We start from the raw sequence: 27,016 nt of genomic DNA, 5'->3' as shown, positions 1-27,016 counted from the left end.
TAAACTAGATTTTTTAAAATGCAAAATCTTTAGAGTAGGTTCACATTAAGTTGACTAAATTCTATGTTTCAGTATCAAATTTCAAGACCAAAGAGCTTTTTAGAGGTGTCTGGCAAACTTTTCTGACCTAGACACTTAAAATAAGGATCCTCTGGCTACGTTTGAGAGATCCATTGCTGACAAAATATTTTAAGAAAGCCTTTGACTTCCACCATCTCTGATATGTGAGCAAGAACTTGAAGTTCAGTAACTGTCTTTAGTGACTGTTACTGATGCGCTCCTAGATATTTTCACAGTGGAATATTTTCTCCTCAACCTCAGGATTTTACCTACCTCTTTCTCCTTTGGATACATCCTTTTTTATTTCTTAAGTGGCAAAATTGTGCTCTGCATTTCCCTTAAAAAAAGTCTCCATCTCAAACATTCACAAACTGCATAGTATGTCACACACCAGGATGAAACAGATAGTAGCAAACATCTTTCCGCAAACTAAAAAGCAGTGTCTTAGAAGGGGTCACCACTGTACCAAAGAATAGCCTGAAGATGATCAGCTGTCTTGGCTACTTATTCAAGAAATCTTCCATCTATATAGAGTAACATAGCATAGTTCAACAGGCATGGGAGAGATTTAATGTCTTTCCTTCATACTGAAGATTCTAGCCTAAAGAAGGCAGTCTTCAGGACTGTCAGGAGAGGCAAGTCAGAAGAGGTGAACAGCAATTACAAATCTCTCTGAGGAACTCTCTCTTGGTTATCATTGATGCTTTATAACCAAAAGTTGGCAGTTTCAACAGGCACAAGGCAGGGTGCTATTCCTCCAATTAAAGGAAGATCTTCCAGGGCAGTTTCCAGGGGAGATGAAGGTCCCTCTCAGAAGGAAAGATCAAAGGAAAAAACCAACCCTTTAGAAAGACACTTAAAAGTGAGGGAAGAAAATGTGTACCCCTATCACACTTATACTATGAGGTTATTCTGGACAAGATTAAGAACTATAAATCATGAGAATAGAGATTGCAGCGTGAAACATGGCCCAACAGGCAGAACAGATTCTGAAAACAGCACACAAGATGGAAACAAGCTTTGAGGCAGGGCCACGATCAGGTTGCTTATCTCTAATCAATAGCCCTGGCAAACTCTAAGCAATAACCTATCATGTTTTATAAATCTGTAATTTAAACAACAATTTATTGTCCCTGATGTTCAATGACACAAACACAATGTAAAAACTGCTACTTTTCAATATTTTAACACATCCCTCAAAGAAATTAAAGTTCCTGGTCATTGGTCCATAAACATAAAATGTAGCAGCTGTTGAGGGGTTTTGAGCCATGCGGCATTCGCAAAGTATTTTGGTGCCACCACATGCAAAATACTCTGGACCCACTCTGAAGAGAATTTGGCTAATTTCATTGAGTGTGCAAATGCACCAATTGCCCTAAACCAACTGCAAAATGAAATGAACAGTATTAGTAAGCAGCTATTATATACAGGAGCTCCAGCACTGTGGAGATTTGCATGGTAACATCTGAGTTTGTTCACCAGCTTTGAGAATGCTGTTTTAGTTTTAAATGCTACATTTCCACTGTACATGGAAGAGCTGAAAGTGGACAGAATGCCTAACCAGTTGGGAGCACTCAAAAAACTGGTATGCATAACACCTATCCTGTATGAACTCAAATGCCTCCCTCAGGATAGTATCTCCATGAAATGGATATTCAGTGTGAAATTATCTCCTGCACTTAGATGAGACATCTCTCCCAGAGCTAGTTTTATAATTTGCCTTAGGCAATCATTGTGCTCAGGGCAGAAGTAGTTCAAGAGTCAGAGTTCCATATCTCCTTCCTCCAACTGTGTGTCCTATCGGTGGGATGCAGAGCCCTGACCTCCTTGCCTACTTTCCTGTGGCCTCCAAGAACTTTGCTCTCCTGACCACAGAGTGACTCAGGCCAGTGCTTTTCCTGGAAAAGCCAAGAACATGGCAGTAAGTGCGTTCTCCTGGGACAGGGTAACAGTAGGTTTTCAACTTCCTAATACTGAGAAGGACCTAAACCCCTGATCTCCCACTTTGTGGACAAGCAATTTAGATTACTACATAATTACTCATGAGAAGCCCTTATTCTATCACCAGCTAAGACAATTCAGGAGAGCTCATAGAATGGTGCAGAAACCTGCAGGAGATCAGCCTGTGGTGTGGGTTGCTTTCTGCATTCCAGATGGCCTTAGGCAGAAGGACAAGCACACAAGCAACTAGCTTAGCAAGGAGGGGATTGCTAGAGAGCATGTCCAGTAGCACAGTTAAAGGTATCTGGAAGAGAGTGGGCCTAAAATCTGAGATGCTTATGCCACTATCAGCACCTAATTAAGGCACCTGGATTTCCCTGAATTCTCTCTTGAACTTAGGCTCCTAAATTCTAGAGCAGTCATGCAAGAGGCACCTAAATGGCTTGCTGAATGCTCACAATAGACACAAGTCCATTGGGATTCCTTTATTAAGGCAGAACTCAAAAAGACCATGCATATAATCTCATTGAGTGGCTCAGCAGTAATAGTGGCTAGAAAGAAGCTGAAGACCAAGGAAAAGCCCCCTGAACAACTCATTAATTCAGAGCTACAGGGGGAGCTCAGTTCCCCTCTATTCATGCCTATATATTATCCTGTAATCACAAATTTTCACTGAGAAGACCGTTTGCTAGAAGCCCAGAGAGAAGCAACTGCACATACTTGACATGCAAGTGTTATGTACCTTAGCCATGAGTGTTGTTCCAAAGCCACCTTGATAATTGTTAGCTGATGGTACTCCTTCCATCACTCCAGGAACGGGGTTGTATGTATCGCTTGACCAACAGCGACCTGAGCTCATATTTAGGATTTTGGCCAGCAGCTTTGGGTCAAGGCCTAATCTGTCAAAGGTCAAAGAAGAGAAGTGTTAATGTCAAAATGCACAAGACATGGGTGACTTGTTTTATATCTTAGGACCCTACCATCATTCCTCTCCCTTTATTATAAGTCATGAAAAATGACAGAGTATTGATATTGGGGGCAGGGATGCTGTATCTTAAATTAAAGAGCATCAATCCACCATTTAAGCAGTAGGTTTTCAGATCTTTTTTCCTTTTGCACTAAGCAAATCCTCTCCACCTAGCAATTTTAAAAGCACAAGCAAAATAAAGGTCCTCTGAGAACACCAGTTACCTTGTATTTCAATTACTAAGAGGCATTCTCTGTTCTGCTATCTACTAGGTCACATACTTGTTCTTCATATCAAAATCGTATTCTCTGAACAAAGCAAAAAAATTCACAAGCAAGTGTGGCAATGTGAAAGTTGTTGTGTGGTGCATTTATATGGGAACATTAGTGCATTTCTGAAGTAAACAAGATAACACGATTCTGCTCTAATAATGTGAAAAATGCTGCTCTTCTCAAAAAAACCCACTACTGTTGTATACATCCGTGAATTCTTGTCTTTGCTATTATTAAATCTTCATTATATGCTCCTGCTTATGAGGCAAGTCTGCATTTCACTGTGACATACGTTATCTATTTGCAAACATATATTATAGTTCTGGGTCAGCTGCTGATAAGGTTACTGATCCTGATAAAACAAAGCTTGTCCAAGTAGAAACGTCATTTGTTCTACCATGGAGATGATGGCATAAACTGCTGCTCAGTGCAGACCCTGAAAATTCTTCAATATTATAAGAAATTAACCCTCTTATGAATTCAGATTTATGCTGCTAATAAGTTGTAAGTGTAATTTTACATCAATTGCATTAATACCAAGGACAACCAGCAGCAGTTTATCTGGCACTGTACAGATATTCAGCCACACTCAGGAAAAAAGAGAAAGCAAGGGAACTACCTCCAGTAACAATTCAAGATGAGAAAAGGACATTTTAAAAGGTATATATCACAACTTTCTACAAAGTTTATTTAAATAGATTTCAATGCTCTTTATGTTAGTTCTCACATCACAGACTTTTACAGATCTTCATAGCCTAACACTGCTTTCAGGCACTATAGCACTCAAGGTTTTAATTTGTAGATGAGAAAAGCTCATTACCAATGGAACAGTTGCTAAAATGCATGTCTATCTATTCCAGTAGGCATTTTGGACTTGAAAAACTATGTTTAAGACAGTAGGCCCTACAACATGGCTCCTACTCCCACACTGTCACTGTGTCCTGCAAGTCTGCCTTCCTAATGCAAAGCAAGAACATTTCCTGTATCTCAGATAGCTTTTTAGCAGTACTGCTGTGCACTCTTATTTATGATTAGCTGCAGCAGCCCCTGGAATTCAGTAGAAAGTCTCCGCTGGCCTAAATGGGATCAAGCATTATGCTCCTCCCCATTTTTTTTCCAATCCTCTGATTCAACTGAATGCTTATAATGACCATGTATTTAAAAATATAAACTGTACTTTTCAGCACCAGTATGTTTTCACCATATTTGAATTGTATTTTTATTGTGTATAGTGCATTAAAATCTTCACCATAAAAGTCTTCATCAAGAGCCACTCCGAATAACGGCTTTAATTGTTGTAATAAAAAAAACCCGCACTGGGAGCATTCAAAGCCTGAGCTTTCAAATACACAGAGATTTGGGTTTTTTTCCCAAACAAATCTCTTGACTTGTCTGTTTCCTTATTATTACATCCAGGTCAATATTTTTACCAATGTAGTGCCTGCTTTTGCCATATCCAGCTGCATGTAGAGGCCTGCAATTGCAGCTGTGAGTATACTGCAAGACATAGAACTTATTATTTTAAAACACATATAACCCTCCCAAAGAATGCTCTTCTTACAGTGTTCCAAACACCTCTCTGTGAAAGTCTACTTTAAAAGATATGCATGTACTATACAGATATGTAAAATACTGTCTTGCACAAGGTCTGACATATTTTTGCTCCTGGAAAAGAAAAAGGAAGATAGTGTCAGTTTGTATCCCTGCTTCTTCAAAATTCACTGCTCTTAAACACCATGCAGCTTCTCTTCAGGAGACCTGGACCTATTTTTTTTCTCCTTTGCAGCAAGTGTATCATTAATAAGAGCAAGTTAGAAGTGCTTTGCATTTCATCTTTCTGAAGATTCATCCACTGGTGCATATATAACTGACAGTTAAAATTAGACATATATTAAAATCAGTTACTGAAGAAGTCCTCTGTCTTCCACTGTGCCCAAAGCTTGTAATGGTCTGAAACCAGCCAGAATATAAAGTAATTGTCATTCAGCAAGAGTCTATCCTAGAAAGTCATGCTTCAGTGGAGAAGACTGAGTTTCCATTTGAAATCAACAAATTAATCCAAGACAGGTATCTGAAAGGGCAAGTTTAATAGGAAGCAGCTACTGGGCTCTCAACCATGATAAAATGTTATTGCTGTTTCCCTGTAAATTGGCTGGGAACATACGATACTCTCTGCATAAGAGCTCCGTTGCTGTTCAGGAGATATACTGCTCAAGCTATCAAAATGATGACAGTCTGCCAGTCCCCATAACAACTTGCCATTGGATGTGGCAAGAGCTTGTGCCTGTGCGTGTGAATTTACAATTACCAAAATGTTCTTCTCCCTTATAAGCAGAAAAGAAGCCCATGTATTAACTGTACTTAGAACAAAAACAATTGCTCCCTCAAATCAATGCTTCTTCAATAACATTCCTAATGAACAGCAGAAACTAAGCAATAGATACACATACCAAAAAAAAAAAAAGGTTAAAATAGAATCCCTTCACACCACTGCTCAAAACTCAAGTTTTGCTGAGCTCTGATAAAGCCTCAGACTGAATTTTTCACACACTCCTCCAAAAGTTCAGTGTGGAAGAGACAGAAAAATTAAAATAGTGTCTCACAAGAAAGATACATCCTGGTCTCATTTTAAGGTGGAACAGCTGAAGTAGCTGAACTCTTGAGAGTTTCCCATCTCAAGGTGCTTTGGGTAAACACTATATAAAAGTACAAATATTCAAGCAGAACTTTACAGCCCTTCTACCACAGTTAAAAATGACTTTGCCATTGGTGTTTTAAACAAGGTAAGTGCTCTCCAGTGCCATTATTAACCTTCATGAGACTTAGCTATAGCCCTGTGCCAAGGACAGCAGAACTACAGTTCCTTGGAGTCCATTTTCAAGGTACTCTTTCGAAACTTTGCAATGGGGATGTGTCCAAGGCTAATTCCTCATCCTATCACACATGCACCTCTCTACACTGTCAACTCTCATTTCTGTTCCTGTCTTACATCCACAGTTCAGGGGTGCTCACAGAAAGCAGACCTAGAGACTGAGACTACGTTTAAACTCAGCATGAGAAGAAAAAGTTATTTTACCGTCTTGTCACTTTATGTAATGTAAAAAAGCAAGCAGGCACAAATCCATACAGTAAAATTACTTAGGAAGGAGCTGTATTTGGAGCTTTTAGCATAAATTTGGGTGCATTCCCTCCTCACAGAAATGATTTTCTCTGCTACTGGAACTACAAAAGTGATTTTGCAGCAAGGTTATTGCCACAGAGCCCATACTGCTCTCCTGGTCCCTTATATCCCAACCACATTAAGCAACCTTGTCCTGTCTTGTGTCACCACATAAGCCCTTCCCTGAGTTTTTGCAGGCAGTTTCTGACTGGACTGCAAACTGTCTGTCAAGCAACAACTTCCATCTGACCTAAACACAAACCAGGTATCAGCAATATTTCATTTCTGAGCTTTATTTTGCTAGAAATTGTTTCACTGGAACTCAGGGCTCAGTAGAACAAAGCTACTGGCACTGAGATGATCAGCAAAATGAAAAAGAAAAATATCTTCTGTGGACAGTATCACTTAATGTTTCTATTTCTTATTTGTGCAGTTTACGTGTACTCTGTGTGTTGGTTTGACACAGTAACTCAGTATTTTGCAATATGCACGCTACAGAACTGTACAGCAAAATGTGCTCAATTCTTTTACTGACAAGTTGCACTAACATGCTAGAAAGAAAAGAAAATATAAATGACAATGTGAATTAATTTCCGCAGTGTCTGCTGCACCTTTTAACTTTTACTAGTAACATTCATAAATAATCAGGAAAGTTATGGAAAAACTGAACAGAACAAGCATTTCATTGGTCAGAACTAAGGATGGGAATTATTAAAAAATTATTTATGCATTTTAATCCAAATAACTTCCAGTGAAAATGGGCATCTTCATCAGTAAATAAAGATGATAGAGTAAAGCAAGTGAAATATAAATGCACAAATTACATGGCAATATAGCCTATTTTTCTGGGAGCTTATTGTGGAATTTTTGTTAACTAATGTTAGTTTTCTTTCCTCCTCACCACATGCTATTTGCTACTTATGTTGAAGTTTGGAAAACTATAATTTCAAATATAAAATAAATAAAACAATAGCAGATGTAATTTAAAAATCTGAAATTAGTAAAACAGTCACTCTAACTGCTTCAGAAAATGAAAATTTAGACTGCATGGTTTATGAAAACATTAGAGAAGAAGTTGGCTTATTAATAGAATTAGTATCACACTGTTTTGAAGACTTAAGTTCAGAGTCATACCAAACCATATTGGTTTATGGAAGGTGTTGTAATATGATTTTGTAGTTACATCTACTTCAGACAGGAGTATTTTGAATAATTAATTATTCAAAGTCCCTAGAACTCAATTTAAATGATGTAGCATATATACACAATGCATGACATAAAGACATTTTATATTCTTTCTAAAAGTTAAGAACACATCTAAGTTTCACAATTCCTATTCTGAATTTTTAGACTTTCAGTATCCTTTACTATTATTAAGTCGAAGTCAGACTTTCTTCACCAAATAAACATCAATCTAATAAATCAAGTTCAGTTTCCTACTCTCTTCAGAGTAGGCAGCTACACTATCCTTTGAGCTTTAGACTTGAAAAAAAAAATCCTAAATTTATTAATATAGCAAAACTTCTAGTATTTAGAATGACAACTGTAAACTTCTACATTAGAGATTTTTACACACTCCAAGTGGAAAGCTCTTACTCCAGTTATAAGCAGAAGTCATCTTCTTAAGATTTAAATCACATCAAATGAAAATCAATGCAAGGGTTCTAAATTACTTCATAAGGCTTTAAATAACCTCCTCTGCCTTAAACTTTATGCAGTTTTTGACTAAATGAGATTCTGCTTTTTCTATAATAAAAATCAGCAGCTTTCTTCTACAATAAATACAGTTCCTTCTTGATAACCTTAGGAAGTTTATATATTGTTACCTTCTCATAGGATTTTTGCTCACAAATGCTGAATATAGAGTCAGCCAAAATTTAAACTGGAAAAAGAAAAAATTCTAAACACCTTCAAGCTACAGTGACCACAGACATCAACTTGCTCTTCACAGGGCTTACATGCTCAGAATATCCCTCTTCTAAACCTCTTGATTTTTTTTTAATCATTCCTACAAATGTAGATAAAACTCTAACAAAAAATCAGTTGCATATGCTTTATTAAGTGAATCATGACTTAAAGCAGAACCCAGTGCAAGCTTTCTGGATTACACTGGATTACAAAAGTTGTAAACAATGCTACTGGTTTTATTATGGCTTGATGCAGACATGCTTCAGTATATTACAGACTCTCAATTTTAAAATGTAAATGGTACAGGATATTGATAAACCAATTAGCACTGATGCAAAGCAAATTCCTCTTTTATCTCAATTACAACATGACAACTTAATAGGTCAAGATAGTCTAACATCTGAGACAAGGGCAATTCAATAAAACAACTGCATCTTGATATGGTAATTAAGAGGAAATGTGAATCCATTACATTGTCTTGTGTATGTGTGCGTATGTAGGTGTTCTTTTTTATTTATTTAAGCATTTGATGCCCTCTTGCTGTTTTTATAGTGTATCAAATCCACATGAACACGGTTGAACCCAGTTGATACTCACCTACAATATCTGTAGTTTTAGCAGGCAAATTTTAAGGATGCAACTGTGCAGATAAATAATTCATGAAAAGCCCCTAAAAGATACACAATTGCAAGATAATCTCTTCAAACATGGGACTTCTCTGTCTATAAATTTGCAAATGATTTTGATCTGGCTAAAACAATTTATTAGAAGTTCAAATACCTTGATACTGAACTGGTACTTGCATGCACTCTATTGGAAAATAAAACAAAATGACAAAGACCACAGCAAAATAAATACATTACAATTGGAAAGTAAAAACAATTTTGCTTTAATATGATGTCACTTAAAAGTTAGATGTACCACATGCTAGAAAAGGAATGGTAGTCTCAGCATTGGCAAGAGTGTAGTGGAGCATACTGCAGCTTTTTGACGAACTAGGAGTTTTGGCAATTAGGACAAAGTGCTCTCATAAAGTCAAAGAAAGGTAGATGTTCTGTTTTATGCTTTGATCTTAATTTGATATACATACTGTAGTAGAAGTTTCACTTTACAAAATATCTTGGAACAATTTAAGAAAGTAAACAAAGCCAATCAAAGCCATATGGGAATATAATACATCAGTTTAGGATACAAACGAAAACTTACCTCTGTATTAGCTCTGGATGTTTATAATGAAAGACAAACATTATTGTACGCTGCACGACAGCAGAACAAATAAACTCTTAACTGCAGATGCAGAATGTAACAACCTATGCAGCCAATACAAGAGAATATTCCCATGCTGAAAACACCTCCTTTAGTTAAATAATCCCTTTAACCTGTTAATGGCTTTATAAGACAACTCCTGGCAAAAAGTTTACCTATGTCTTTCAATCATCATCTCAGCAGAAGTCAACCATAATACATAAAAACTGTAAACATGGAAAAAAATGCTTCAATCCACCACAAAAATCAAACAAACCTGATTCCAAGATTCATAGCCTCAGCAGTTCCAATCATACTGATGGCCAAGAGCATGTTGTTGCAGATCTTTGCAGCCTGGAAACACATAAAACCATCAATTAGTTTATGCATTTCATAGAACGAACATGTAAAAATCAACTAGGCCCAGGCCAATATGATCAAGTATGTTCTGGCAGCTCTCTTCTACAGTTAACAGAGATCTGTGATAGTACGAAGTTCATCAAAGCCGCTCTATGGCTCCTTCAGAGATTAAGAAGTACTTCTTAGTACAGTAGCACAGTTAGTACACATGGCATGCAGGGGTTCTTTGTCCTTCAGAACATACAGTAAATCTAAATTCAGATGAAACAAAATTAAAATGTCTGTGTCCTAAAAAGTATAATCTCAACAAGCCAATGTGGAGAAACACCAGTCAGATTCTGGTGCTCAGTGACACAACATACTGGAAAAAAGTGCCATGAAGTTACTTTATAAACACAAGGTTAGAAACAAGCAAACAAGTATGAAGATATAAAATCATGCATTTAGTTCTGGAGTAAAAGAGTAGGCATCAATAAATAAAAAGCCAGAAAAAGGAAAGACTGAGATAACTATTAGCCCTTCAGAAAGCGTTACCTGTCCGGTTCCAACCTCTCCACAGTAAACCACATTAGAACCCATGCATGTCAGCAACTCTTTGGCAGCATTAAATTCTTGTTCCACTCCACCAACCATGAAAGTAAGGTTCCCAGCTCGAGCAGCTCCAACACCTGAATCAAGATAACACTGGATTTAATAACACTATTAAAAAACCTCAAAACTTAGGCAGTTTCTCTTACCAGTAAGGGTCTGATGATGCAAAATTAGTATTTCACTTACAATGAAGCTCTCAAATTCTGTGTAAAAGTAAGCCTATACTCCCAGTACTCCCAGAATCAGTAATCTAAATTCTCAAACATCTGGTGGAGATAAAACCACCTTATCTTCCAGGCACACTAGCAGATAAGTCATAAGACTTGCATAAAACTGGCAGTGTAGCTTTTTGTAGTTTATACAAAGAAACAATCAACTTTTCCTGCAACTCTGCACTCAAAAAAAATTCACTGTATCTGAATTACTAAATAAAATTTCTCTTTTGTCAAACTACTCCTCACATATAACCATTAACAAACCACTGCTCAAAGTTAACTCTCTTTTATCAGGCTTTCCAAATCTAGGCTAATTTTTATCAATGCTTCCTGATTTTCACATGATTGAACAGCTAAAAGACACAGGCATATAAAATCAAGTCTTCTGAATTTCTGCAGTTTATTATGTTTCTAATCTGAAGCAAAATTCTCCTTAATCTGAGAAGCTTTAAGTTAGTTTCCCATACATAAACTTAATGCATATACAATGATGCAATTCCTATGTAAAGACAATGTAAAAATTATTCATACACATACACACACATAAATACACAAGTCCTGGTTTTATTCCTGTAGTCTGTCCTGTCTTTACCACAGTTCAGCAAGCACACAGCATTGTTCTTTGATTATACAGTTCCTAACCACAACATTGGCAAATTTTTCATGTGATATTTATTACCTCCACTCCATGAAATATTCTATTCCTTAAAAGAAGCCTAATTCTACTACGAATTACTCTTATGTCCCTAACCTCAGTATCCCCAGCATTTAATGGGTATTAACTGCTAGGAAAATTTGGCCTAAACTGATGAACAAATCAACTTCCTCACTAATTTTCACTCTGGCAAGAAGCACAGCCACTATAAATTTTCTGTGCTATGCATCAAACACTGGCTGGTTAGGGTGTACAGCTGCAGATAACAACTGACTTTCGAATTAAACATGCTCAATTAGGTACAGTGCTCTGAAGTGCTTTACCACAGCTAATGGTCAGTTTTGGACTTTGTTTACAACATCAAGGACAGTTACACTGAAGCTTCTTACACAGAAGATTTTGATGAATATTTTTTTGCTTTTCAATAAAAATTTCAATTGATGCTCTCTCTGTGTGCAACTGCTCTGTGTGGCTATGTCTACAAATGCCCCTTTCTGTATCTCCCAAGTGTTTTTCCCATCCTGTCTTTCAACATACACCATCTTTTGAAGTCACTGAAGAATTTCAGACAAATTTGACAGATCAGTCTCAAAAAGAGTAAATACCTACCAGTTATGCAAAACCAGGCAACAGTAAAGATGCTCCCAATGATATTAGCCCAGCCTATATCAGAACTTAGAATTACAGGATTTCTGGGGTTAGAAGTGACCTCTCAAGATCATTCAACACCCATGCTCAAGGAGGGCCAGCTGAGACGTGTTGCCCAGGACCATGTCCAGTCAGCTTTCAAGTATCTCCAAGGATAGAGACTGCATAGCCTCTCTAGGCAACTTCTTCCACTGCCTACCCTCACAGTAAAAGTGTTTTCTTATGCTTCATATGGAATTTCATGGGTTTTGATTTGTGCCTCCTGTTCTGTCACTGGGCACTACTGAGAAGAGTGTAGCTCCCTCTTCTCCATTCTCTTCCATCAGGTTTTTATACACATTGATAAGATCCGCCCTGAGCCTTCCCTTCACGCTAAACAGTCTCAGTCTCTCCTCAATATGAAAGATGCTCCAGACCATTTGTTATCTTCATGGCCCTTAGCTGGACTCACTCCAGTAAATCTGTGTCTTTCTTGTGCTGTTAAGCCCAGAACTGGAGCATCCGGAAGAACTCAGACCCATAGCTTTAACAAAACCATCGGTCTATATACACACCACTTTTAAGGTACTGAAATACATACAGTGGTGAAGATCTTCCTGCCCAGGTTGAGAGATACCCAATTTGCAGCCAGTCCTTGATCTCACTTGAACAACTCCTCTCCAGGCACCTCACAGGAACTGGGCTAAGAGCAAAGCCCAAACTAGCTAGCACAAACAGATCATTGTTGTCTTTTTGGCTACCAGTTCACTATGTACATGACCACAAAGATTGCTACATTAATAAACACAATGGTTTTCATTCCATTCCTCTAGCTATTTTTATTCAAACCACATAATGGCCTTTACCACTAATCCTGTGATCTGACCTGCAGCAAATTAAGTAGACAATTTAAGTCAAAGCTTACAAACAAAATCCAGTACTATCCATCACAGGTCAATAGCCTTATATCTAGATTACAGACTGCTAAATAGCTTCAGAGATTCATTTATTAGAGCAAAATTAATGCTGACAATAGTTTTCAGCTGGTTAATCTTCTGACAGCTGCACTCTCTCACTTGTTCAAACATTTCAAGAAGCAAAAATAAATTAGTTAAATAGAAAAAAAGAGCAATTTGTTGTATAATGCAGAAGGCTTGGAAAATTCTTGTTTTAAAAACAAAAACCTATTACTTCATGGTAGATTTTATCATCTAGGGTCCTTGCCAACTATCTGCTATTTTATCAGAATCAAACGAGCAACGCAGCAAATTTATAAGACTTGAAATTTAAAAAAAATTGGCACGGAGTCTAGGAGTACAAGAACTGTAACTTCAGCTAAAATTAGAAATTAAAAAAAATCATTATACAAGAATGCACAGCATTATTTCACAATCACAGATTTCATACCAATCACACAAGCCAGTAAAGTATTATCAGTTTCTAACGCTAAAGAGAGCAGTGGAGATGCAGAGCAACTAATGCCATTTAAATAAGCTAATTATTATTTTTCATATTTTGATTTTTTTAAAGAAATCTTACCACCTAAGATAATGCTTTATGTACCGCTGCTGTGAGGGTCAAAGTCATTTAGAATCTATCTGTTCTTTCTAAAATACAAAAAGTCTCTTCATGTCCTCGGGGAATGGTTTTCAGAGAAACTGCATCTATGATTAGTGTGTGTTAAGATTTCCTCCTCTGCTGCAAAGCAAGACTGCTGGAGTTTATGGCTGCGGTCTTATACTTGGCTTTTCTAGGATGATAACCCACACCTATGTGCAGAATCCCACAGAGCAGATCCCACAGAGCAGATCAGCTCCAAGTCTGTTGGTCACAACAGCACCAGAGTTTGTCCCAGCGATAGAAACTGATAGGAACAGGATTGCAGAAAAATATAAGAGATCTAGCTAGTTGAGGGGACATGCAAGAAAATGACTGGGAAAAATATGGAGAGCAGTTACAGAGTAGCACTGCAGTATGGCATATCCACTTGGAGATGGGTTTCCCACTTGCCTACTAGCAGGTTTTGGATGAAGATCTGCAAAACTAAGTTTTTTTATCAAAAGAGGTATATAAAGAACTGCACTTCAAAGCATCCTGTCACATCTGGCTGTTACTGGTGGGGCAAGTTCAACCCAGGTGCTTCTCATTCAATTGCCAATGGATTGCTCAGTGAACCTGATGCAGAGCAGTTCTTAAGTTCAACATTTTAGACAAAAATAGGAATGGAGACTTAGAAGCTCTCACATGACAACAGCAACTGGTTGCAGGTACCCTGGAACAGTCTGAAGGTGACTTCAAGTTTTAGCATCCAGGCCAAGCAGCCTCATTTGATAGACACGCTGCCCTTCCATATTCACTTTCCCGTGCTTATTTAAACAGTATTTATCGTTGCTGCAAAAAGTCTTGAAATTTGCCACTGATGTTTCCAGTTCCAAAAAAAGCTCAGAAAGGTTCTGTAGCTACATCATTAAAACTGCTTCGTTTCTATCAGTTTCGTTATTATTAAGAACACAATTGGCTAGAAAAGAAATGTTAACGTAAAGGTGTTATATGAAAGTATCTGCTTTTGGTTTCAGCTTTATTATGCTTCTGTAAGAACAGAGGGCAGATGAGTTTAAAAGAAGTGATATTGTAAGGCTATGCATTACAGCACCATCACAGTGGCAATGCTGAAAACAGTAACACTGATGGAAACACAATGCACCCAAGCATATCCCTGTGCCAACATATTTAAACCACTGTTGCACTGCACCTGCAGATAAAAAAATTTATTGCTGACAAAGTTGAGACTCAAACAACACGAACTGAGCTGTTTCAGAGTCTCTAAAGGACAAGTAGGAGATGAAGGCTGTAATATCAAGAAGCTCCAGCAAAAAATAATCTATTTTGTTATTTTTCAACTCAACATTTAGTTGCAATTTTAACAACTAATTTTGTGATCTAAACTAGATTAAAAAAACCCAACCAAACAACAAGAATATTGCTAGAGTTTTAATCCTCCATCTTGTTTTACAATGTTGCACCCTCAAGCACAAGAGTTGAGGCTTTGCCTGTTACACTTTAGGAAGTGCAAGGGAACACTGGTCTTTTATTCTGATTTTTTTTTGAAAAAATGCAGTTTAAGCAACTGCAGCTGCCTCAAACAAGCAGCTTCTTGTCATGTTTGCTCTCTTTCAGATAGGCTGAGCTTGAGAGGCTGCATCTGTGTACCTTGTGTGAGTGTGTATTTTTAAGGACTAAGCATATTTTTTTAAGTACCTGCCAGCTCACACCAAATACTTTGTCTTTGCAACTCATGAAAAGTTAAAGCAAGATACACAAGGAAAGATTAACTGAAAAGGTTACTATTGTTTTGCTACACATATAAATCTAAAACCAATTAAAAGGCATGTATAGGCAAAATCAGCTATAAATCCCTACTGGAAATAAAAGGATATTTAAAACCATACTATAAATTTAAAATAACCATGAAGAGACTAGTTATTTTATAAAATATAAATAGGGTATCAGTTTTTTCTACTTGCTTCTTAGACAATGTCTGCCATCATCAATCTATTTCCAGGAAACATGTAAATGGAACAGACTCAAAAAAAACCCCACAGCACACCACCACTCCAAGAGCTTGTGTTTCTTTCTATTATAAAAATCAGCATCAAAGCTAGTGCTATGAAGCTATTCTACTGTCGTATAACTAAAACACAGTAAATCACTTAATTTGCTCAAAAGAACTTAAATGTTTTAACCAGTCTGCCATCAGCAGAGATAAAGAAGAGGGCCGATGGGACCGGGCTGCAATGTGAGCCGTCTTTAAAATGCAATTGTTCTAATCATTTTCTACAGATGCAGCCTCACAAGGGGCTGCTGTCACAGGGACCATTTACGACTTGTTATGGTGTCTCTATTGTTTACCAGCGACATTCGCTAAAAAGGCGACAGCTGGGACAGAAAGCTGCTCCTCAACGAACAATATAATCCCGTGAAAGTAATCAACAAATTTAAGGGTGTTAATTAACTTTACACTTTATCATGTTCAATTAGTTGTCCTTTCTCGAAAAGATTGCCGTGCACAATCGGTTTAGAGCGTGCCATGTTTGATTTGTAAGTGATCACTGTTTCTGTTTCAAAGTCCATGTCAGATGTTCTCTTGGGTTTTGGTGACACAGATGAATGGCTCTGCACATGTTAGGGGGTGATCTGGTTTAACATAAACCAGCATAACATAACCCCTTGTTAACGTATCGCTGGCCTTTCCAAGCAGGCACAGAAACGCCCGTGCCCGCGGACGCATACATACGTGCACAAAACCCCTGCGGCAGCATGACAGTCAACGAGTCCAAGTTTCGTTTTTGCTGAAACGCAAAGACACAAATAAATGGGCAATTTTTCATCATTATATCTCAAAGCAAGACTTGTCTTTTAGGGGCACGCTTGGGATCATTTCTTCCCAGCAAGATCCCTAGTTCTGCCGCATTATGCACTAATGCACAAGTGCCTCCGTACATTTTACATAATGCACACTGCCTTTTCTAATGGCAGCTGAGCAAACGCTGGGTAGATGCACTAAGTTCTTCTGTATATCAAATTCTGAGTTTGTACTGCATTTATAATGCCAAGGATTCTAGAAGAAAGTTGAATTAATCTATTATTAAAATTTGCCATTTTACCTTTAAGGTACCATTCCTACTTGCTAATGGGACAAGGCAAAGCTCATGATGAAGCGAGAATGTACTTGGAAGTGCCCCTTAATGAAAGTCATTGCTGTTTCTCTCTTCTGACAAATAGAGCTTTGCATCACCGTACCTCATAAACTAGTGATTTTTGAGCAAAAATGGAAATGGAGGTTCAGGTCAGTGATTTCAAGATTTATACAACAAGCACTCAAATATTAATCCAGACAAAAGCACGCTTAAGGAAGTAGAAACATCTCCTTTACGGCATAATTGAATTATACAATTTGTGAGATTATGGCTGTACACAGAAAAAAACCGAGTGGATTTTTATTCTGCAGCAACAGGCAAATTAAACACACATGATCATCATTATATAAGCAGTTACATTGTACATAAAAACAAACTGCAAAAAACCCACCCACAAAACAAAACAAAATAAAAATGCAAAGAAAGCCCAATGGAAAAGTTGTTAACTCTGAAAGCTAATAATGGACTAGGTTAAATATTTAAGAGGAAATTATAGACTATATCAGAAATAGCTGAAACCACAAAACAAAGCAGTATAAAACATTAGTTTTCTGCTAGGAAGAAGATCTGCAGGGAAAAGGGAAGCGGTCGATAGATCCTTAAATTGGACGCAATAGCTGTTCTTCTATCCCAAGTTGGCAGCTGCTACATTTGCAGACCTAGTTCATTATTTACCCATAATGACCATCAAGCTCCAGTCAAAGTCAGATCACAACAACTGTCAGCAGCTCTTTTAATTAGCCTTGTTTGAATTCAGATAAATATCACAATGGCCCAGCTTCTGCTGAAAAAGCAACAAGAAGATTGCAAAGAATAAACTGCTCTGACTTCCTAACAAACAGTATTGTGAAAAAGTCCAGAGAACCGAAGTTTTTTGTTTGCTTGTTTGTTTTTTAATTAAGGAAGGGATGGTGATGTGCACATTATTATTTTTCCCTCACGTGATATTCATATTACTATCTGCAAGTCCTGTTTATAAGCAAATTCGTGCATCTCAAATGCCAACTCAAAACACTACTTCACAATCTGAAAGGTAAACTTGAAGAGATGGTTTACAGGTATTAATTAAATTTCTAACCTCTGTGAAATTATACAGTTTGAAAAACTGGATCAGAATTAAGGAATGCACATATTAACAGGATTATCCTCTCTCCTAATTTATCTCCTTCTGTTTGTTTATCCTCAGGGAACATAATCTTCTGTTGCATCAAGCCACTCTCATTCTCCCTGTGTCAGCAGCAGAATAATAATTCCCTCCTCCTCCTCCTCCACCCCCTCTCCCACAAGCACTGGCAAGAATGAAGACGAGTGGATCAGACTGTGTGCATCAGCATTAATGCTCCATGCAGCTATTTTCCTAGCAGTAGTAGACACTGAAAGAAAGATGCAAGAGAGGTGAGCAATATGCTACCTGTTCTGGGCAGCCCAGCATGAGAGGGCATAATTAAACAGATTTTGCCTCCTAGGATAATATGAAGGTAGAAGATGCAGGCAGAGACTGCTCCAAGAGCCTTTCTTCAGCACTTCACTTGCTGTCACAGTTGGGTCCCAATTTTGCTAGGTGCTGTCCAAAGACAAAGCCAGTACCAAACTCTCCAGTCCCACATGCCAGTCTGAGAAGTGCTGCTGGACATGCAAGGATCCTTGGGAGCCTCAAGGAAAACGTATTTGGGGATTTACATGAATCATAAGGATACATGCATATAAACAATAGGTACATACATGTGTTATATTAGAAGAGGATATCCCTTTTGGGAACAGAAAAAATTATGTAAACATAGTCAGAAATGGAAGGTAGAAAGTAGTGGAGGAGGAAGGATAAACAACCAATTAAACAAAATAGGCAAAATGGTCATGAGAAGCTTTATGTTTTCAAAAGAAGGCTTGAGTAGAATTGTATAGGGATTCGTACTTGAACTTGGCCATGGATGGTGAACAAAAATCTTCAGTTTGATTTAGATGTATTATAGAACGATGCCAAAACACAGAAAAGAATATGCCCTCTCAATAAATCATGCAAAAACTGACTAGAAGCTGTTGTTGAGGCAGTTTAATATGAGGGGGATGAACGAGGAAAATTTTACAAGATGGTATTAAGTAGCAACTGATGCCTCCCAAGGATCAGCCAAAGAAAATAGTTGCAAAAGGCAAATGCACACATAAGATACTTCAACTTCTTCAACAGAAATACAAGCTGAAAGGCCTGATGAAATTGTTCTGTCTGCAGCCTTTTTTTAAAAGCACTACATTTAGTTCAAGTCATTGTAATGTCAAAGAGAAATATCAAAGCACTTGAAAAGTTAGCAAGTAAAAAGGTTAACAGCACTGCAATAAGAAAGGAAATACAGTACGCTTGATTAACTTGTTTGCTTATTTTTAATACCCCAAATATTGCATTAAAAACATTTAAAAACAGTAGTTCATGACAGTTATCTTTCCCATTCTCTACCTTTAATCCATACTCCACCATAAAATCCCACACAACAGAAACACTCTTTTAGGTGTTGCTGGAGTACCAGATTTAGCTACTCCTTTACACATCCCTAACATATAGATATATGGTCCAAATCTCATCTGCAGACCTATACAGAAATATTAAAACTTAAAACCAACAGTTGCATGTATCTACAGTTGTGGACAGCGAAACTACCTGCACAGAGCTTAGCACAGCTCAAAACAAGTATTTAATTTTTTATCTGAACGTTAGCAAGAAGGCTGGATGACCAGTGACAAACAGAAGCAATACATTCCACATATACAAGATCCCAAAGTTTCAAAGCAGATTTCAGACAGTCCAAATGTAAATAAAGCACATGACACCGAGCTGTCTGATTAACTGCTGCTGGGTTCTGAGCAAGCAAGCACAGCATCAAATACATGTGAAACATCAAATAGAAAAGAAGCAAAGAAAATAGTCCTTCAAAGAAAATAAATCTTGTCCTGCACTACTGCTTGAAATTCTGGTCTTTTAGGAGAAGTCCAAAAATTAAACATGAACATGCGTGCAGCTCCTCCACTATGTGGGCCACTGTTAACCCTCCACGCGACTGAAATTCAGTAGGCATAATTCTTGTCTTCACCGATGAGGTTTCAAGTCCTAGAAATAAAACTTTATCCCAATCACATAGTGCAAAATCAAGAATAATTTTTGTCTGGTGTTAGAAAGAGGGAAGAGCTGCATTTCTAATATTATCACAACCTCGCTTTCTTGAAAAGCTTCTACTCTATGCAGAAGATCAGCAACCAGAAAATAGACTCTTGTGTGACTATGGAAGAAAAAACTCAAAGGGATAGACATTTATAATGTTCCCTTTGAAAAAGAGATGGCAAAATTCCAGAAAAGCTATTCTTATATTCATATAGTTAGTTGCTCTAACTCAAGTTCACAGACAATACCAAAGTGAACATCAAGCCTGCAGAAGCTTAATGTTTGCATGGAATATCCAAAAGCCACAAACAGATCCAACAATCCACCTTGTCATCACAGCTTTTCATCTCATCCATTCTGACTGAACAACATACATGTAAATGTATGGCCAACAAAACCAGATGCACAGCCAGTCTTGTTGATTTCTTTAAATCACAAGAAGCAGTCAGCTATAAGCCACCACGTTTGCAGATTTTGCTACTTGGACTTGAATGTCTCTGTCCGGAAAGTATAAAATACTTGCACATTCTACCTTAACTCCACAGCAAAATGCAGCTGTGCTTACATAGTGCTGTGGAATAGATATGTAAAAGATGGAAACTCTTTTATTGTAACAGCAAAACAAAAACCTTCAAGAAAAAATAAACCAGGGATATTTAATATTATTGTTTACCTGTTTCTCCAGTATTAGTACAACTTTAACAAGATATCAATCCCCTTTTACAAAAACAAATTACTTGAAACACTTTAGTACTTCATGATTTTATCATATTATTTTTCTATAGATCCTGAAAACCAACAAAACATGGCATGTTTTTTTTTTCTGAATAATGAAAGCATTAAGCACACTGCTAAAAAAGAAAAACACAGTCACACTGAGATGTACATTGAAACTGCATTACTCAACAGGTATGGGTTCATGTGCTCCTCTTGATAAAAGGTCTGCTTCTTAAAAAGCCAGCTGCAGAAGCAGGTAAATTTCTGTCGATGCATTCATTAGTGTTTTCAATGTCATATAAGAAAATAAAGACAATAAACACAGAAAAATAAAACAAAAAGCATTTGAATGGGGTGGATAACATAGCATATATGTTCCTAAGCATTTCTGGTTTATCTTAAGTAGCATGTAGCAATGCCACAAGCCAATCCAAATCAGTGGGGGCATATTTACATTCACAACATTTAAAAAATATCTAGTATTTAATAGCAGGAATCTAACAAAATTTTAAAATAAAATAGAAATGTATAGCCAGAAAGAAGTGTCAGACAGGTAGTTTTAAAATAAATCAGTCTCCAGTATTTTCTCCTAGGGAGCTTCTCAGCTGAAAGTTTTAATTTTACCTGTTTTTGGTACAGTCTATGAGAGGACAACTGACAGAGGTTTACCAAATGAAATTGGAAAGAAATGCATAAATAATAGGAGTGAAGACTGCACTGAACATTTTTGAATGAACTTTTGAACTCTGTCCCTTCAAGTGTCATTGGTGGTATGAGACCAAGAATTTTTTTTACAATCTGAACCATCACCTGTGCATTGTTTCAGATATGTCTGCTCTTTTTTTCAAGCACTTTGGCATTGAATCTTGCCTCTGGATACAGTCAAGAGCCCACACAGTCTTATCTTTCAGCTGCTCCTTTAAAATATATGCTTATTTTAAAGCATGCCTAACTCTGTACCTACAAAGTAACAAATCACTTTCTGCTGCCTAATTTCAGCATAGTCAAAGTTAATTCTCAAAGCTTTAAGGCACTGAAAGGCAAAGCAATACAATAATGCAAGATTACGACAACTGCTAGAAAAACAGCCTAAATTGGAAAGATTCCATTTAAAGAATCCCTTTGTTTCAAGGCCTTTCCCAGTTCTATTTCCTGTTCAGGGATCCTCTACACATAATTCTATTATTACCTCTCTGCAAAACAGATAGTACATCTCTTTCAAAGAACTAGACTTAGCATTGCCCTTCAGCCTAAAATGCAATGTACTTTTCAGTGTTCTCAAATGTACTTGATGCCACTTATACAATGAGTTCAAACCTTGTAATTTAATTAAAAGTCATATCTCTTTATATATGAACTAATTCTGAGTTTAATATGGAAATATTTTTAAGAAGAGATACTATTTTTATTATTACATTTATTGTTTCAGGATGAGCCAATATGCAATCATATGGTTTAAATTTACAAATGTTGACATGCTCCAAATGCTGTACTTTCACAAAACAAAACACATTTTCATATTTAACTGTGCTGAATGACAACTTAAGGAGACCCACTGTAATATTTGTGAACCCCTTTTTTCTGTACTGCCTGGAAGTATTCCAACACTGCAACTTAGGCAATTTTACACAAAACCAATTTAACCTTTTTTCTGTAACGTAAAGGAATTGAAAGTCAGTACTTGGCCTGGCCTTCCATTTAAAAAACAAGAAAAGAGAAAGACTGCATTTTGCCAACGAACAGAATCAAGAGGGTAACAAAGTTAATTATTTCTCATAATCAGTAATTATGATTAGATAAGAGACTCTTTGGTAATGAACTGCTCTAATGATGGAGGACCTCCATCCTAAGAAATATAATAGTACATTAACATAACTGTGTATGCAAAGTACATAGAACTGCTGCCACAGTTAACTTGTCATTGAATGATTAAATAGGAATTCATAATTAGAAAAATCCACAGTGTAATTTATTGGCCTTCTCGACAGTTCTGGTTCATTAGAAGTTGATTACCAAATAGTGACCTCTAGCGGCCTACAGCTTTTTCATGTTACTCCGGTTCTCTTGGCACTCTTAGAAGCTATTTAACCTTAAAAAAAAAAAAAAAAAGGGCAGTTTGATGAATGTAAAATGCTTCCCTTCAAGATACCTTTTTTAAAACTTCTCTTAAAGTATAAAGTGTGCTAATTTCTTCACAAAATGGTTTCCTGTTCTGTAACCATTTATATAAATGTAAAAAAACATGCATCTATATGAAAACCCCACAACTTCTCAGTTTTAAAGTTAATACTGAGGTTAACACGGTTCTCATGGTAATTAATATTTATATACTAATTAAACATAATGTCTTCTAGGAAAAATATATAATATATTAAAACAAAATACTTTTTAGTGTCAATTATGAAGACCTTGAGAAGCTTATACTTCAAGCCAGCCTGCATATACCTTAAGGTGAAGTCCCCCTAAGCGTTGCCTTTCAACAACGGTCAGTTTTGCACTAAAATGAATTACACTGGCTCAGCTGGGGGAGGCAGAGGACAGGGAGGGAGAAAACTCCGCAGTTCTCTGCTCCAGGTAGGAGAAAAAAATCCCAACATTTCTTATTATTTGCTGGACACATACCTTGCAACACTCTTTACTCAAATGTAATTTAAGAAAAATGAAACTTAAAAGTAAGTAAGATTTGCATTTATCTGCAAAATCTTTTAAGCATTAGGGTGGAATTTTCCCTCATTCAACTTAGTTAATCCACTGTTAGGCTATTTAGACAGCGTTCTATTTTAAAATTTTCCATTATGATAGATACACTTTTTCTTGAACTAGGACAGTATCTAATTTGGTTTTTTTTAAGTATGAATGTTTCTAACAGGAAGTAGCACATCTGAAACTAATATAGAAGCCCCTGAAACACAGCATTAAATAAAAATTCATACCCAATGAACACAAGCAATTTGAATTTCCATTGTTTTCATTTTCCATCTTGCTCTTTTCCCAACACTAACACTGTAGAAATGATGCGCATGTATTTTTCTTTGTGTTTGTCTAACATGGAACTGGCTAAAAAAATTATCCCCCATTTTTGGACAGAAGCTAGGAAATAAACCGCATCGTCCTGTTTCATACATAAACAGATTTTTCAGAGAAAAGTATTCCAGTCTCCCAAATGGGGAGATGTCCATCATCCTTGCATGCTGGAAACAGCTTTAACAATTGCTATAAACAGAGAAATGGATAGCTACATGACAGAGATCTCCACCCGGATTTCCGTGTGTGTATGTGTGTGTGTACAGATGCGTGCATGCACACGCACAGGATTCTAGCTGTTTGTGGCGATGATTTAATATAGTGACTGGATAATGAGCTGTGCTCCCTGCAGCAAGTGAATCACCATTTAATGCTATTATCAACAGTTCATGACCCACCGGCATGAAATGTCAACCTGATTAATCTGAACACTACTGACCTCAGAGAGGAAAAGCTACCTTAATGTCAGAATTTAATATATAATAAAACCATACCCAGAATATAAATACCTGATCAAGCAAGGCTATTAACAGCAAATCTACTTTATTTTGCTCTACTGTTTCTTTTAAACTTGCTTGGGCATACATTAAAAAAAACCAAAAAAACCAAAAACTTTTGTCTAGTCAAGCAGGAAGCAATCCATTAGGACTTATTATTTTGATATACAGTGAAACATTTCAAAATGGCTGTCCAAATACAAACCCCATGTTGATACAAATAAGAAAAAAAATTAGCATATGCTATTATAGGACTTGCTACTGTCAATTCGTATCAGGAAATGATCAGAAATTGTTCTTGCTTTTCTAAGGTCACTGAGGCAATAAAAATACTGATTTGTAAACAGGAAACAGCTTGTATGAGTGGTGCTGCATAGGTCACAGAAGAAAGCTACCTTAGCTTTGTAAAATGAATACACTTCAAGAAGATTAGAAATTTGTGCCAGTTACATTCATGAACATAAGGCAACATCCCCCTCCCCCCACCCCCATTTTTTTACAGTTATAGCAAAGATTTTTCTTTTGTAATTCAGTTCCATGATAGGGCCCTACTCAGTAAAATTTTTATAATTTTTTTCAATTCTCATTGAAGAATAAACCAGAAAAACAAGAAAAAAGGACACGTTTTACCAGTCACAATGAGGTTAGTACAATCTTGCTATACACTCTCCATATCTTTTAAATTTAACTTAGCTAGGAGCCTTATTAAAAGATGTAAAACTTTTCAGCCAGCTTTTCAGGATTCTCTACATAACAGTATGTAAGTAATCCAGACTGAAGCTGGTAGGACTACATGGCATTTATCTGTCAAGTTATATTAACTGACGCGTAGTAACTAGTATGGTTTATCGTTAAAACATAGTACAGTTACTTTTAAAATGAAACCCACAATGGTTTCACCCCTCACTTTTTATTGTTGTCACCTGGTACTGAAAGGGCTAAGGGATTTTCAGGACAAGGGGCTGGAAGAAAACTGAGTGAAATCCCCAAAACTGCCCACATATGAATGGAATGACCGTGGGTGGGACGAGAATGAACACTCCAAGTATCGACTTATAAACACTAGCAGCCAAGGAAAGAGGAACATGTCAAACTGACTTGACTAAAACTTGGACAAAACCCTGATGTCTGAATTCCCAGTTGTGAGCTCTGCTGGAAATGTAAAGAAGGAATAAAGAAATTCTGGACACTTAGGCAGGAAAGTAATTCATGCTGCCAACACAGACACATGTTTAAGCTTTGCTTTTCCATTCAGAAATCAAACTGCTCTTGTATGCCAGTAGACTAGTAAGTGTTGGCCTGTTTTGCAAAGGCTGTCCTGTGTAGCTGCAAATACTGCTGGCTGCAGTGTGCCTGAAGGGGTAACATCTGACAGCTATTAAACCTCTTCTGCACCCCTCCTCTGAATTTCAGGGGAAAGAGGGGTTTGCCATACAGTAGCACAGCCATAGTGCTCTCACTCTTAGGAACTCCAGATATTACAGTAATAAGAAGAGTTAACACAGAGAGGCTGTATTTAGATCTCCATCAAGCACAAACTGTAAATCTGTCTGCTGGGATGTCAAAAGTATTTTCTGTTACCTGGAACTAATGACCACCTTCAAAATCTTGGTGCTCTCTTCGTCCATTGCAGATTAGCTCACTTCTGAGTCTTGCAGCTAGATTGCATCTTCTGCTCTCACAAAGCTATGCAGCCCTCTCCTGCTACAAAAAGCTGCTTTGACTCCATGATTCCTCACTGTACACTCGTTCTACGAGCCCTTTTAGAGGCTCTGTTTGCCATACACATTTTTGTTCTGTTTGAGTAAACCCCATTTCATCCCTTTTGCCTTCTGGAGAAGAATAGGAACAAAGGCATGGGAACTTGTTCTTCTCCTTTCTAAACAGCTCCTTGATACAACCAAAGCCCAGCAACTGTGCAGTCCCTTCAGACTAAGGTTGCAAGCCTCCACAGTCCTGACTGTGCTGAGTAGCTGCTCCAAGTCTCATCTTGAATCACATCGATTTCATATTTTTAAAATTTTTGATTTAGAAAAATCAGATTGCATTAGAAATGCAGTGAGTCATATGCACTGAGGAAATGCAATTAATACTGAAGAAAGAAGACAAAGAACAGTCCAAACCCTCCCATTTTCAAGTATTCTCTAGAATATTTTGGCATGCATATAATTGGTTCAATAGATTCAGACTGGTTTTTCTTCCTCACTCACAAAAAAATAATGAGGAAGCAAGGACATAGAATAAAAAAATGCAATTTTCTTGCTTTCTACTGTGTTTATAGCGATCTGTAAAATGCCCAAGATCATTCTGAAATGTTAGCAAAAGATAAAACAGTGGCTAGAATAATTTTTTCAAGTATGCTTTTAAAAGCTCTTAAATGAAAAGAAAAAAATAAATGTGCCTTCATAGGGAGATAACATTACAGTTTCAAATTAGCTTTTTAAGTACACAGGAATGTAGATGAAGAAAGAAGAGCACTTCCTTGACATAAAAACAGAAAATAAGGTTTTTAAGAGGTTATTCTGCAATCTTTCTGTGCTAACTCTGGTATTAAAATAGCTAATTAGGAAGCATTCTTTTTTTTGTCCCCAAATGTAACTCAGTCAGAGATTTGGGCTTTTATTCATAAAGAATGATAGGAAAACTGGGAAGGATAAGTGAACTGCAGCAGTTTATTTCAGAATACAGACTTGATTCTAATTAATTCTAATGAATTCTCCAACACCAAAGTTCTCCTAATTTTTGTATTGTGCCTATTCTCTGAGATTAATGGGGGGGATCATGTACGCAAAGTATATCTCTGGCTCCTTCTGTGTCCATTATTCAACAAACTACAGTTCCATGGGGACTTTAGTAAGGAAAAGAGAGAAAAATGATCAGGTCAGTACTTGGTATAAACTTTTTTGGCTACATATTCAGAGTATCAGCAGGA

The 27,016-nt window shown here is 37.0% G+C and overlaps 1 protein-coding gene across 1 annotated transcript in view; it reads right to left on the bottom strand.

Annotated features, from left to right (window-relative positions):
* The window catches only part of HIBADH (3-hydroxyisobutyrate dehydrogenase), a 77,352-nt gene that overhangs the window by 6,220 nt on the left and 44,116 nt on the right, over nt 1-27,016 (bottom strand). Inside the window, exons 4-6 of the mRNA XM_008632022.2 lie at nt 10,448-10,581; nt 9,831-9,907; nt 2,744-2,900 (exon numbers count right to left, since the gene is read on the bottom strand). Of these exons, the coding sequence (XP_008630244.1) occupies nt 2,744-2,900; nt 9,831-9,907; nt 10,448-10,581 (368 nt within the window). The remainder of the gene's footprint in view (nt 1-2,743; nt 2,901-9,830; nt 9,908-10,447; nt 10,582-27,016) is intronic.

Source organism: Corvus brachyrhynchos, unplaced genomic scaffold, assembly GCF_000691975.1.
Source record: "Corvus brachyrhynchos isolate BGI_N302 unplaced genomic scaffold, ASM69197v1 scaffold53, whole genome shotgun sequence".
Classification (NCBI taxonomy): Eukaryota; Metazoa; Chordata; class Aves; order Passeriformes; family Corvidae; genus Corvus; species Corvus brachyrhynchos.
Note: the sequence above shows the minus strand (reverse complement) of the source record. Positions and strands in the feature narration are given on the sequence as shown.